The 14,764-nt window shown below is 43.1% G+C and overlaps 2 protein-coding genes across 3 annotated transcripts in view; one reads left to right on the top strand and one right to left on the bottom strand.

Annotated features, from left to right (window-relative positions):
* The window catches only part of PDE4D (phosphodiesterase 4D), a 1,251,030-nt gene that overhangs the window by 285,861 nt on the left and 950,405 nt on the right, over positions 1 to 14,764 (top strand). The gene's annotated exons all lie outside the window — the stretch shown is intronic.
* On the bottom strand, positions 2,096 to 7,720 carry LOC138662941 (uncharacterized). The gene is made up of 6 exons (XM_069748957.1): positions 5,350 to 7,720; positions 4,722 to 4,776; positions 4,413 to 4,619; positions 4,170 to 4,316; positions 3,947 to 4,063; positions 2,096 to 3,707 (listed from the first exon to the last, which is right to left on the bottom strand). Exons 2-6 carry the CDS (start codon positions 4,774 to 4,776, stop codon positions 2,827 to 2,829), a joined length of 1,407 nt encoding a protein of 468 aa, XP_069605058.1. The 5' UTR covers positions 5,350 to 7,720; the 3' UTR covers positions 2,096 to 2,826.

The following is a 14,764-nucleotide window of genomic DNA, read 5'->3' as shown; positions in this document are numbered from 1 at the left end:
AAAGTATTTTTTAATGAATCCAAAATTGTCGTAGATGATGTCTGGGTGGCCTACAGGGTATGTTTTAGTTTTGTTTACAAAGGGGTACAGACTGGTGAAATCGTAGTAGTGTAAAGTCTCCCCTTCTTCCAGATGGTGATAGAGCTTAATGGCGTTAGTTCGCCCGCCATAAAGCGCATCACGGGGGTCTAAAGGAGCGGGGAATTCCATCTGACGAAGAAATGTTTGAAGGTTAGAATCATTTTCAACCATTTCATTCCACTCATGTTCCCACATCAGTCTTACTGTGTACCCGCAACACTGTAAGTAACGCTTTTTAGCTAAAAAGGTGTAATATAACTGGCCGTAGGACGTGCTTGTGACCTTATTTGTGTCATTTTCATTATAGCACACGGGACAACCGTGGTAAAAACACCCCTGAAATTCAAAGGCTATGTGCTGGCCGCTAACATAGGCATAGCCATCTAGAAAATACTTCCCGACCTGTTTTTCACCGCCTCTCAAAGCGTGCTGTATGTCGATGTTCTCAGAGTGGGCTACATACATGAGCCACTGTATAGCGGGTGTCGAGTAGCGCTTTTTTGCCTTGTGATAATTATCACCCGGTAAAATGGCGATTGTCTTTTTTGGTAGAAATTTAAACCGGTACATTGTCATACACACCGAGGCCAGGGTGATGAGCTGAAAAGGATCAACACATCTGCGCACTACAATCTTTTGCTTTTGACGCTTACAGTATTTTTTAACATTTTTCTGCGTCATCTGCATAATACGCTCTCTATAGATCTCGCAGGCGTGTCTCAAAATTTCAACATCTTGTTTGCAATAAGATTTTAGCTCGGCCTTGAAGTCAAAAGTTGTATTTACCTGTGTCTCATACCACTCCAGGAACTCTACCTTCTCACCAGGTGACATGTACTCCACCCCATAATATTTTACATCAGGTATGGGACCTACATAGTTTTGGTTTTCTCTGGTATTGAAAAAGTGTGGAAAATGCCCTTTGCCTCCTGAAAAGCCCATGGCCTGTGGTAATTTACTGAGTTTCATGGGGATAAAATTTAGAGAGTCTATGAACCTTATAGACAAATCGGGTAGCGACACACACAAGAGGCGGCCACCTTGGGTTATCAACTGTACTTGTAGTTTTTCAGAAATCAGTTCCTTAACAATAAAGTATGCATCATATCTTCCACCATTGTGGGCAATAAATGTATGATCTGAAAATTTACCGCTTGTAAAGAACTGTACAAAGTCATGTGTACAGGTATCGCCCTCAAACTCCCAGGAGGGGTGGCCATACAGCGTTGTAGCATAAATGTAATTCGGGATGTGCGTGCCTGTCTCCTGCATACATTCAAAATCATAAAAGATATAGCAATCTGACTCATCCTGTGCTACATACTTCCGCATGTAACAAAGATGGGCATCGAATTTATTTATATGTCTGCGACATACAGGACAGCGCAAACCATTACATTTATGCTCTGTTTCACTATTTCTGGGGACAAAAAGGTTGCATTTATCACAAAATGTTTTAAGTCTGCAGAATGCTGGGTCGCCTAATCCAAATTGTTTGTGATAATCTAGGCACACGCTCGAGCGGCAATAAACTCTGCAAACAGGACATCTGGGCTGTTGGTCGGCACCGCTTTCTATGCAATTCTCTCTCTGACATGCTTTACAAAAATACTGACAGGAGTGGTTGTTTTTGTGGTGAAACACTGAATTGCAGAGCTCACAAAAGTACTTAGCGCCGATAAAACCCTTCATATTTTTGATACCGTAGTAGTGATTATCATGGAACAATATGAATACGGTTTTGCCAATAGCTGTATTACCGCTCTCAAAGTAACGCCAATCGCCCTGACTATAGTACAGTACTTTAATGGTGACCCCCAAATATTTTTCAAATGCAGGGATGTCGCTAAAACTCACTAATTGATCATCAGGGATGCCCAGTGCTGCGTGTATGTTTTTAGAGCGGTTCAGTAAAACACCATCACTGACATCCGTGTCGTCCATCAGGGCGCACACACTGACAGCCAAACACAGATTTGACTTGTAATTGTTAAAATCATACAGCCATTGTCTCTTTTGTTTAATGATCTGACTGCTCGCTATAGATTTCAAGCGCCTTTTTACACCACCGCGTCGGTTTTTAATGATGGTGACGACTAGCTTTAGCGAATTGGATGATATGCATTCACTGTTACTTTGAAGTGCGCGGGCAACAGCATTTAAAAAAGATTCGGAATTAAAATCTTCACGGGTTTGTTTTGTAGTGAAAATAGGGTCTAAAGTATCACCGGCATCAAACCTTAACTGTACAAAGTCGCCAGGTTCAATGTCCCTGATGATTCTATCCAGTAATGCCTGAATGCCTTCATGAACAATATTCAAGCCCTCTTCAAATGACCGTACACGCTCCAAATTTACAAATCTAAAATGATCTGTATGTATATGACCGTTGAAATTGCGGAGGGCCCTTTCATGATGATGGATGTGTTGCAAAAATACTGTATGATCGGGGCGCCGCACATTACCAGCAGCGTCAGCGTCTGCGGATTGTGAATTTTGTGTAGATGCCTGTGCGGCATCTGCAGAGCTGCCTGGACTATGTGAGTGCTGTTCTGACTCTTGTGACGACATCTGTGGTGACTGTAGAGGCATTGCAGGACACATGGCACCACGGCGCCTCCTAGAGCATAGCGCCCGTCTAGCGCTGACCAACAATTTTAGAGCCCTTTTTATAACTCTAGCCCTATTATACCTGGGTAGTGTTAGTTTAGGCGGTTTATGCATGCCGTAGCCGACCATATCTAGTCATAATGGGGTCGCTGTAGTTGTTATCTCGCCATCCAGCAGCAGGCTCCGAAGTGCGTATAGTTCGGACTTATTAGCCTGTGTTGGGTTTTGTGTTAATAATAATTTTTCAAAAGTATCGCAAAAAAACATTATTTTGGGGACCCAGCGTTTGTAGCGTAAGTAGCGGCCGATGTGTTCCTGAAATACAAGCATTTCAACGGGGTCCCAGCTGCGGGATTCATGCTGCAGATCTATAGCTGGCGCATGAATCCGTGGCTTTTTACACACCTTAAGCTCTTTACACCCCTTAACATCATCCGGCCGCGACCTCTTTGACCGTTTCTTAACATTAACAGAGTTAGATACACAGACATGAGATATGTCACCCAAATTAGAGGGTCCTGAGGGTCCGGCCCCAGAGGCATTAGCAGGACCCGTTACACATGGCGCTGACGGTTGCATAGTGTGGGACATACGTATAATGAGCGGTTCTATGGATGGTTGCTTACCATCAGCGAGCTGATCAATCTCGCGATCATACTCTTCACGACTCATCGTTGCTGTTGCACCCACGGCGCAGGATGCGGTTGGTGACTCTGTAACATGTTTTGTTTTCCGCTTATGTTTTCGGGGTGCCTCGAGCACTTCTGGATATAGTGGCGCGGGGTCATTCACACGGATTGTCGATGGCTGACCGGTACTTGAATGGGGTATTTCACGATGGTCCGACGGTACAGGGTTTCCTGCGTCCTGCACCACGCAGATCGGTGATAGCGGATATGCTCTAACAGAACCATTAGCCGTCTGTATCGCCGGCCACGCTTGTGCTGCGCCATTCTCGGTGATCTGTAGCGGCTGTAGAGGTGCTGGAGGTGTTTTTCTCATGACTTTGCGCTTAGCTGTAGGAAAGATTATACATGTGTCAGATATGTGCGAGACCGTCGCAGGCCGCTGCGCATAGCTGCAGGAAAGATTATACGTGTGCCAGATATGTGTGAGACCGACGCAGGCCGCTGCGCTTAGCTGCAGGATAGATTATACATGTGTCAGATATGTGGGGGCCATGGATCTCAATGATGAAGCACGTGCATCATTGACTGTACAGAGACTGTGCCTGTATACCAAAATATACACTTACGGGATAGCGATGTGTGGTGAATGATTGCCGTGGCGTCTTCTGCAGCTTCTGCGATGCTCTCCATTAGCTCCGGTATATTCTCTTTTGTGAAAATTCTTCTAGGCTTCAGTTTACAAGCTATAAATAAAGATACAGGCCTTAGTAGAGGCGTGGTGGATTTTCGCAGAGCGGTTGTGCAAAAAAAAAAAAAAAAAAAAAAAAAAACTTTTCATACGATTCTCACCTCTCCCTTTTTTGCCCGCCGGTCCGAGCTGTTTTTTAGGTGCTCTAGAATCAGGGCTGTTTCTCGGCGTGGGGGTCTGGTACATCAGTTCCTCAACAGGCGGCTGATTGTGTTCCGTGGTGGTTGGTTCTGGAAACATGTCGACATCTGTAAAGAATTAATATATATATTTACACGTCTAAATACTTAAAAGCTATATACACACACACACACACATACATACACAGCAGTCACACAACGCACCTATGATGCCTTGAGTCAAATCCCACACAGCAGCGACACATGCATTAGTGTTACTATACTCAGCTCCAGGTGTATCACACTCCAGAGTAGGCACGCTGAAGCCGTTTAAAAAATCATCGCTATAGTTGCTGATAAATTCATCTACAGCATCGGGGGTGTTCCTGGTAAATTCATCTAGATTATCGGGGATGGTCCTGATTAATTCATCTTAAACAAGAAAGAATAAACAATATAAAGATAATATATAAAAACAGCCCTTAGTTAGAATGGGACACTAACAGATACATGTATATAAATCTTGAAACATACCTATTACCGAATCCGCAACTTGACTGGAAAAAGCCGAAAAATGTTGGGATTCCATCTAAAATAAATTATCTGTGTAAATTTTATGCGCAATCTATATTATCCACACACCACTACTCGTCAAACTCAATTATATACCCCAACAAATAAACTGCTCCCCGTGTATAAATATTCTTATACTAAGCAAATCATGGGTAATACGGCTAAGTCTTTCTATATTAATTATGCGCCACAAATATGATTTATGCGGTAAAACTATATTACACAGCCCCACTAAATATACCGCTACTGTATAAATATGACTATAAATATGTCTATGTTAAACAACACACATGTAGTAAGTAAACGCTGCAGGCGCTAGTTAGGGCGTATTGACAGTTATTAACTACTGTATTACATAAATTATGTTATAATAGTTGCCCGCGGATAAGTCTTTCTATATTAATTATGTACCACAGAATATGTTTTATGCAGTAAAACTATATTATACAACGATACTAAATATGCAGCTATCCTCCAGTATAAAACTAACTTATTAGACAAATAACACCCTTAATTATGGTTTTAGAGATGCATAGTTAAATATAATTAAGCATTTGCGAATAATAACACAACTGTCTTATATACTTACATTTAGAATAGCTTGCTTTTTTTAGTCTGGTCGGACTTCTGGTGGTTGTCTGATGTACTTTAGTGGGCCAGCCACCTGTATTTATCCTGAGTGTCAGAAACCAGCTCACCTGTTAACACCCAGAAACACACCCAGTTACGCCCCCACCACACGCCTGCTGTTAACACCCAGAACACAACCATACATGCAATTAATGCATGCATTAACTCAGGCATGATATATCCGGATTAAAACAGGAATTTTTATACAGCTGAATTTCTGAAAGAAGCAGGCTGTTGATTAACGAACCACAATCATTTTAATCAATCATGACGTCTAAATCGTATGATGCCATATTAGAAAAACAATATTTTACATGCCGCGCACCCGGCTCATTCTCGGGTATTGACAAATTATTTAGATCTGCAAGAGCACGCGGTATAAAGAAATCTGATGTTATTGCCTGGTTAAATAAGCAAGACACCTACACGCTACACAAGCCTGCTAGAAAACGCTTTTTGACAAATAAAATTTACGTCTCGGCCATTGATGCGCAGTGGCAGGCGGATCTCGTAAGTTTAATTGACTATTCAAGGGAAAATGATAATGTCAAATACATCCTGACGGTGATTGATGTTCTATCGAGATACGCATGGTGCGTAGCCTTGACAAACAAGACAGGCGCTAGTGTCGCCAGATCGTTCGAATTAATATTTCAAAATGATAAGCGCATACCGAAGAAACTGCAGACGGATCGCGGCAAAGAATTTATAAATTCATCACTCAAACAGCTATGTAATACGTACAATATTCATCACTTTTTTACAAACAATGATGTAAAAGCCGCTATGGTCGAGCGTTTTAATCGCACATTAAAAACCCGTATGTGGCGCTATCTTACGCATCATAATACCTTTAGGTATATTGATATTTTACCGGATTTGCTGCATAGCTACAACCATACGTACCACTCAACGATCCGCTGTAGTCCCGCGTCTGTGTCAGAGAGAAACGTGATGCAAATCTGGCGCAATATTTACAGTTCTACTATTACTAATAAACCGATTAAACCGTCTTTAACGGTCGGCTCTCATGTGAGAATATCGCGCTATAAATCGACCTTCTGTAAGGGCTATGAGAAGACGTACAGCGATGAGATTTTTTTAATCACCGGCGTCTCCAATAAATTTCATAAACCCCTTTATAAAATCAGTGATTTAGCCGGAGAGCCTGTAGAGGGGTCATTTTATAAGGAAGAGCTGCAAAAAATACCTATGGATGAGGATCGTGTCTACAGAGTAGAAAAGATTTTGAGAAAAAAACGTGTCAGGGGTGTGAGTCATTGCTTTGTCAAATGGCTGGGCTACCCCGAAAAATTCAATAGTTGGATCCCGGCCTCAGAGTTGACAGATATATAACCATGGAAGCGGGCTCATTTTTCGTGACATTACCCAGTAATTCGTCAATTAAAATCTACCCTGAAAACACAATATCGGAGTACAATACCAAGTTAGCGCGGGCCGTTCATCTTTCGGCAGATTATGAGGTGGCGTTAACGGAAATACAGTACCCCCATACGTGGAACACGTTTGATGCTTTTGAAGGGAGCTTCTACGCGGCTAAACACGGCGAACCTTTAGTACAGTATCACATAAAATCAGGATTTTACTCGTCCATTCCTAAGCTAGTTGGCGCGGTCAATGCCCGAATAGAAGCGCTGTATTTATCTACGCCTGCCTACAGAATACGGTATGATGAGCTACGCCGCGAGGTGATCCTGACCGACCCATCCCCTATACAGTTTACTCTGGGTACTAAGTTAAAATTTATTTTCGGCCTGCAGACCGTCGATGACTCCCCCGTTGCTTTAATGCCGTGGAATCGCCGCTTTTACCCCGATTCAAAGGCTGGTTTTTATTCGCTTTTTGTATACACTGATATAATTCAGCATCAACTTGTAGGTGACAGTTACGTTCAACTGCTACGAACCGTAGAAGTTAGCGGCGATGATAATGATATTGTCACGGTGCGCTACTCACGGCCCGATTACATACCGCTGTGCAAGCAACACTTTGACTCCATAAACATTACAGTCATGTCGGACCAGGGAACGCCGGTTAAATTCAGATACGGCAAGTGTATAGTGCGATTACATTTTAGACCTCGCCAGCATTGACACGATAAAATGCTGTCTCAAAGGGTGTATGGAGATCCTGCTGTTTATGCCCGCTACTATACTGCACAGTCGGGGCACGGTCTAGAGGGATTCCGCGGGAGCGAGTACATGTATGGCTCTGGACTGGCAGGACTATTTAAAGGTTTATTTCGTCGCGCCGTGCCGCTTTTCAGAAAAGGCTTAGAATTAGTAAAACCACACGTTCGGACTGCTGCCCGGAACATCGCTGCAGATGCCGTGACATCCGCATCGACTGCCCTTATGAAAAGGATAAATACGCCAACCCATCAAGACGGCTCTGGGATAATCTATGTCGCTAAAAAAGCCCAAAAAAGAAAGCGCCGCGTTTGCCCTCCTTTACCGCCGATGCTCATGAATAAAACTACATCCAAGAGACGCCCCCGTCAGAAACGAGTAAGACGCTCTGCGGACGACATCTTCTAATCAGTTACCATGGCTTTCCTGCATGACGCTTCTGTAGAGTGCGCAAAATCTGAACTGGATATTTTTGCCGTACCACCGACTCAAACAAGTATCGAGAAATCTCTATTTGTAGAAGTACAGCCTGTTGCTGCTCTGTCAGACAATGGACCGTTGGAGTTTTACATATCTGGTAGTGGTGATTATTATTATGATCTGAACAACACGCTACTGTACATAAGCTGTCGCATCGTGAAGCATGATAATACGGCCATCGCCGATGGTGCGCGTGTGGCGCTCATAAACTACCCTCTAGCCACTCTTTTTAACCAGGTCGATATTACTCTGGGAGACCGACTTATCTCACAATCGGACAATCTCTACAGCTATAGAGCCTACATAGAGACCCTTTTAAATTACAGTTCACAGACGCTGGCATCGCAATTTACAGCCGGTTTGTTCTATAAAGACACTGCGGGGCATCATAATGACAGGCGCCTGGATGGCGCAAATGCGGGATTTATCAAAAGAGCCAGTGCCGCCTCTCGCTCAAAACCCATCGACCTTTTGGGACCCATATTTGGGGATATATTTAACCAGCCAAAGTTAATATTGAACGGCCTTGACCTTAAGGTTAAACTGTCAAGAAATAAGGATACTTTCTGCCTCATGTCCGCAGAAGCCGAGCCGCTGAAGGTACAAATCTCGCAGGCGGCTCTCTATGTGAAAAGAGTGCAGGTATCACCGGCTGTCCGAATCGGCCACAGCCAGGCCCTCCTAGCAGCAACAGCCAAGTACGCTGTTGACCGAACATGCCTGAAAGTGTACAGCATCGCCGCAGGGACACGAATCACGAACCACGAGAACCTCTTCCTAGGACAGATACCAAAAACTGTTATATTGGGGTTTGTAGATAATGAGGGCTTCAGCGGTTCTTATACAAAAAACCCACTGGACTTTCACCACTACCACGTCAATCACGCGGCATTATATCTGGATGGTCAGCAGATACCCGCGAGGCCTTATAATCCTAATTTTAATGCTGATTTAGCCATCAGAGAATATATGGCGCTTGCCCATATATCGGGCAAGCAAAAGGCTGATTGTGCCATGGCGATAGATCGTGAAGAATTTATGGCTGGCTTCACGCTATTTGCTTTTGATTTATCGCCTGATCAAGAGCCTGGAGGCCATTTCTCGCTCATTAAAACAGGTAATCTGCGTGCTGAAGTCCGCTTTGCGATAGCGACACCCCACACGATAAATATGATTGTCTTTGCAGTCAACCACACCATTCTGGAAATTAATAACAGGCGAGAGATCTTGTACGATTTTAATTAAGCAACGATGGACAGTCTGCAGCTTACAGTTGTAGCGCGGTCCGATAATTATACAGACCGCATATTCGCCGGTGTGTTTCCGTGTGATTTGCTTCCGGAAGAAAGAGTGACTCAGAGACCCGCGGCATATATTGTGAATACAGACCCGGCAAATCAAGCTGGTCGCCACTGGATATTAATCGTACTCTGCGACGATAAGACGGGCATATTTTTTGACAGTTACGGCTTCCGTGCGGATAATATTATCTTTCCACGCGCTTTTGTGACATTCCTGAACAAGAATTGTTATTCTTATTGTTATCAGAGCGCACAAATTCAAGATTTGTATAGCAGTGTATGCGGTCATTATTGCATATATGTATTATACCATATAGCGCGAGGCTTTCCATTTAAGAAGATTTTACAAAATTTTACGTCTGACATGCAGAATAATGATCGAGCCGTATCAGATTTTGTGACATCAAGATTTTCAGGCGCCGTTATTTGTTCATCGTGTCGTTATCAGATACAGCAAAGATGCATTTGTCAGCATCATGCTGTTAGCTAACTTAAAATTTGAGCTGTTGTTTTATCGTGAGAAATAAATCTTTTAAATTTTTTTTACAATATCGTGTCTTTGGTTTTTATTCGTATAAAACACGCCGCTTCTTACTTGTGTTGTAACATTGGGTCATATTATAACTTGTGTTGTGACATTGGTGCATATCTCTTCTGTGTATATAAGGCAGCCACAAGGATAAAACCTGCTACAATGTGAATAAACACAACTTGCAATGGCCTCAGTAGATAACAAATAACTTTGCAGATGCCATCTTCAGGACACAAAAAAGAGAAAGCAAATATCAATTCAGGTACAATACAAGTACAAATGTGTTATAAAACAAAGTTCTGCTTCACAAAGATCACCAAACAGCATGAGTTTGTACAAAAATATCTGACCCTCAGATAACACAGCTGTTTTCTGAGAAAGCTAATACAAAAAACAAATAACCTCAGATGCCATCTTCAGGACACAATAACTTTTCTGTTTGTGAGAATAAACATTTATGGGGTACGCAAATACAACAACAATTGCTTGACCTAGGTGCTATAAGCCTCTGACCCACAGTTAACCTAATTTAGGTAATGTTCACCATTTAGTTAGTGTTTGAGAATACTTTTCACATAACAGGATGTAGGATTGCATACAGAAACATCAGCCCTATTCACTATATGGATACACTGTGAATAAAACAAAAGCTTACAGAATCAAACTCGGGGCTACGTATAAAATCTATTATAAAACAAATGAAAAAGGTGTTATAAACCACGTGTAAAATAAATACACGACTAGGCTATAATTATAAACATGTGTTATTCCACAAAATACGGGAATAATATCAAAACTACAACAAATTAAACTATATTAAACTATATCAAAAGGGGAAATCAAACAAGGAGGGACAGCTGGATACCAGCCGTCAGACAAGGGGAGGGGAGGGGTTACACATTTTGATACACTTTGATAGGGGCGGGGCACCTGTCAGATTGAGTTTGACGAGACATGGCTATTATACACTACTCATCCCGAATACAATTTTTGATTTTATACTATTATGTTTCTTTTATTTTAGTGCTTTTTATTTTACATTTTCTTTATATGATCCTCAACGTGTAGAAGGGGTATAGTAACACAAGTGGAGTACTCCCAATAATATTGCAAAACTAAGAAAAAAATGGAGTAAGTCATAAACCACCAGAAATTAATTGACACAAAATATGCAAACATGTTAAAACTAAAGACACATAGCAAAATATAATGAAAACATATGGAGGAGACATAGTCGTAGCCAAGGAGAGGGTATAGGGGTAGGTCAGAGTAAGACCTGGGGAAGCAGAGTCACTAGAGCGTATATAGATGCTGCACCAGATAATAGATATAGTTAGTTATAAAGTGCATAGTGTGCGCTGCCAGTAGAGATCATTTCTGCTTACCTGTTGTAGGTCTGGACCGCTGTCACGCTCCTTGCAGCCCCTGACGCGCATTTCGCAAACCTGCTTTATCGAAAGGGTAGATGGAATGTCCAACCTCAAGGGCTTAAATATGCTCCAATAGTCTTAGGAGTCGAGTTTCCTCTGCTGCACAGGGGGAATCTCGATCCGTGTCTGCTGCGGTCTCCCATTCTGCATCGGCTGCAGTGGAGCCTGCTCAGCGGAGACGTCGCTCCCAGCGTCTCACTGAGACTGGTACTGTGCAAAGGGTTACTACTGCCTCTCCAGGCTCTGCTATTGTACCCTGCACTGATCTGCAGCGAGCAGGCTTTTCTGGGACTAAGTCCTGCTTTGCACACACTGAGCATGCCCAGGGCAAGATCTCTCAATGGAGATCTAGGGTCACATGCTCAGGTACTGCTGCAACTCCATTGGTCCTTCTTTGAAAGGTCCTGAACGTACTGCAGCTATATAAGCTTCGCATGACCGCACGGCCATGCGCTAGTATACATTTGTAAACGTGTGTGTGTTGTGAGTGAAAGTCATTCTTTAAAATCCCCTCCCTATTGGATGACTGTTCACGGAAGGTGGATCATTGCTATCTAGCACCCGACTTAGCCACCAGAACGTTACACACCATATAGCGTCTAATTGCTGTGACCGCCAGTGCGGCGCCGTGCGCTTTCACAGCGCTTTCCTGACCCAAGCCTGGGTGGTTAGTTGCGTCCGCCAGTGCGGCACCGCATGCACTCTCGGCATCTTTAATTATTATTTTGGTTACGCTGACACCCCATTAGCGGTGTCGAGCGCAAGTAGTCTAGACGGACTCAGATCCCAAGTCTTGCGACTGAGCTCGGTGACTCCTTGCTTGCGCTCTTGTGTGCGGTACCGTGGCCCTGTGACTTAACAGGGTTCGCTTCCTTCACACAGGGTGAAGTTAACCCGTGTGTGTATTCACATTGTACCACCATATAGTGCCGCCATTTACTTAGCAGCAGGTTCTTTCCTGCACGGTGGATCCCGGGTGGCAAACGCACCAATCTTACTTAATAAATATATTCGGTGCGTTCTGCCAACCCTAACAGATAGAAAGGAGTCAGTGATTGTGGCGCATGCGTGTGAACTCGCACCCAATGATGTCATGGAGCATGCGCACAATACTTAGATCGATAACTGCCGAGGGAGCGACGTGACGTAAAAATTGCGATGCGCATGTGTACCATTGGCAGCCATTTTGTAGAAGATCATTGCAAGAGCACGGGCGCCGCCATCGTGGATGGTAGCTAGGAGAGTGTATGTCTCGTACCTCCATAGAAAAGTGACAGTAGGAGACGATAAGGGTGAGCCTGAAGTGAATATAAAAGCTAAAAATGTGAAGATGGGGGAAGGGAATATGAGAATACTAAAGAAAATAGGAACAAAAAAAGTGAAAAAACATAATGGGAAAAAGGGGGAAGTATAATAGTCCTTTTGTTGGTGTGAGATCTATGATTTCCTGTAGACGCTGCTCTGTAGCGTTCCCTTCTGCTAATCTTATTCTCAGGGATGTAAGATTCCTGATTTTCATAACCTGAATAAAATAAATACGCTTCTCAGGGACCATCATATACTGCACAAACATGGATCTGGTACATTACAGGAGTATTTACCAGTTTGTCCATTAAAGGCTTGAACTAATTCTGAAATATATGACGGGAACCACATACTAACATTTCTACAAAGGTTTAGTCAGGGGTGCACAAAATGTGGCTCCTGGGGCTATATGTAGCCCACTATGCCATTCGGGTGGTCCCCAACCATCTGGTCACAGAAATTCTTGGCTCCGTGTGGCTGTTTGCCTGTAGATTCCATGACAAAGACAAGAGGGGTGGCACACAGTCATCTCTGCAGGCCCCATAAATTTTAGGAGAATGGGGTCTCTTGACCCCTGTGGGGTGTGTCTTTAGGCTCCACTGCATAATTCAGTCGTGCCAAGACCTTAGTAAAGACCATTAAAATTAGCACTAAATAAAAAAGCTTATAACTGTAGAATCCTCAGGAGAGCTGCAGGAATACACATTTGACCTGACGATGGCTATTAACTTATGACTGAAGATAGACATCCTTGGATGTTGTGCCCCATGGCAACTACTTTGGATACTCATTTGGATTACTTTGGATTTTCTAATTTGCACATGGTAACACGAGAAGCAATGGAACGAAACTGAAAGGGAGAAGATACAAATTAGATATTAGAAAAAAATTTTGTGACAATGAGGGTGATCAAAGTGTGGAACACTGTGCCATGAGAGGTGGTAAGTTCTCCTTCAATGGAAGTATTCAAACAGAGGCTGGACAGATATCTGTCTGAGATGGAGGGTTGGACACGATGACCCCAGAGGTCCCTTCCAAATCTAACAGTTGTGCAGCGGTGTCCACACCGTGCAGTAATGAGGCAGTGACCCAGGAAAGTTCAAAGCAAACATGTTTAACATCCAAAAACTCACACAAAATGAACAGCATACGGTAGCCTCTGGATCGCAGCCGGGGCGTCAAAACAATCCGTAATCGAGACTGGTTGCCGTGGGTGACTGCACTACCATGTTACGCTGAGGGGTGCCAGGCATTCACTTCTCTTGGCTCTGTGTTACCTCACACAAGCTGGCTGTTGCAGAGCCACCTGCTCTGCTGCTTGCAAAACAAACACTGACCCCCAACCCTTTGCTACAGGATTTTCAAATGGAATATGTGGCCATAGGGTACTTGTAAGACCCAGACTGGAGGGAGTGAACTGCCCCACTACCATCCTTTAATTTGCTCCAAAAATAAAAGCCCATGCCGGGTTCTCATAAATCTGCCTTGGGCAAGTAGCTTGTGTGAATCTTAGTTAAGGCCACTACTTGTCCCTATGTGTTTTTCTGTCTTTTGTCTTCTGCAACTGGGAAACCAACAAGTATTAAATCTTAGGCCTCATTCAGACTGCAGTTTTTGTCATATGAGTGCTGTTTTTGCACGGATAGCACTCGTACCTATGAGGGTCTATGGAGTCGTTCACTTGCCTGAATTTATTGATCGGAATGTAAGATCAAAATGCAAGTCTATGTATCTGTAAAAAAAAAATTGGGACAGCTTGATAACATCTGTATAGAGTCCGTTTTTAATGAACCGATAGAAAGGAGAAGGTGGAGAAACTTTTCTTTTTCCATCAGAAAAAACAAATGAAACTGTGACAACGCTTTGACGAAACTCTACTATCACTGTTGAATCTCTATCCGTTTGTCTTTACATGAAAGAAACTAATGTCTGAACGAGACCTTACTGGTGTGAGAGAAGGCTATGCCTAATACGATGTATTAATAGGTAACTCTTAGGTTGGAGGTTGTTCCTTTCCAATTTACTAGACGTGTGACATCATTTGGCAATTTTTTGAATTTTTTTTTTCTTTTCATCTGGTATGGTGTAGCTTTTAATCACAATTGCTCTATCAAGACAAGGTTTGAGCGTCACTTGTCTGTTTGGTTTGCTGTGCACTCTTCACGCGCTCTTCCTT

The sequence above is a fragment of the Ranitomeya imitator genome, chromosome 1 (genome assembly GCF_032444005.1).
Source record: "Ranitomeya imitator isolate aRanImi1 chromosome 1, aRanImi1.pri, whole genome shotgun sequence".
NCBI lineage: Eukaryota > Metazoa > Chordata > Amphibia > Anura > Dendrobatidae > Ranitomeya > Ranitomeya imitator.
This window is presented reverse-complemented; position numbering and strand designations above follow the sequence as displayed.

Coding starts and splice junctions, on each gene's coding strand:
- LOC138662941 (XM_069748957.1), bottom strand. CDS start 4,776: ATGGAATCCCAACATTTTTCGGCTTTTTCCAGTCAAGTTGCGGATTCG. Junction 4,620..4,721: donor AGTTGCGGATTCGGTAATAG/GTATGTTTCAAG, acceptor TTCTTGTTTAAG/ATGAATTAATCAGGACCATC. Junction 4,064..4,169: donor GGCGGGCAAAAAAGGGAGAG/GTGAGAATCGTA, acceptor CTTTATTTATAG/CTTGTAAACTGAAGCCTAGA.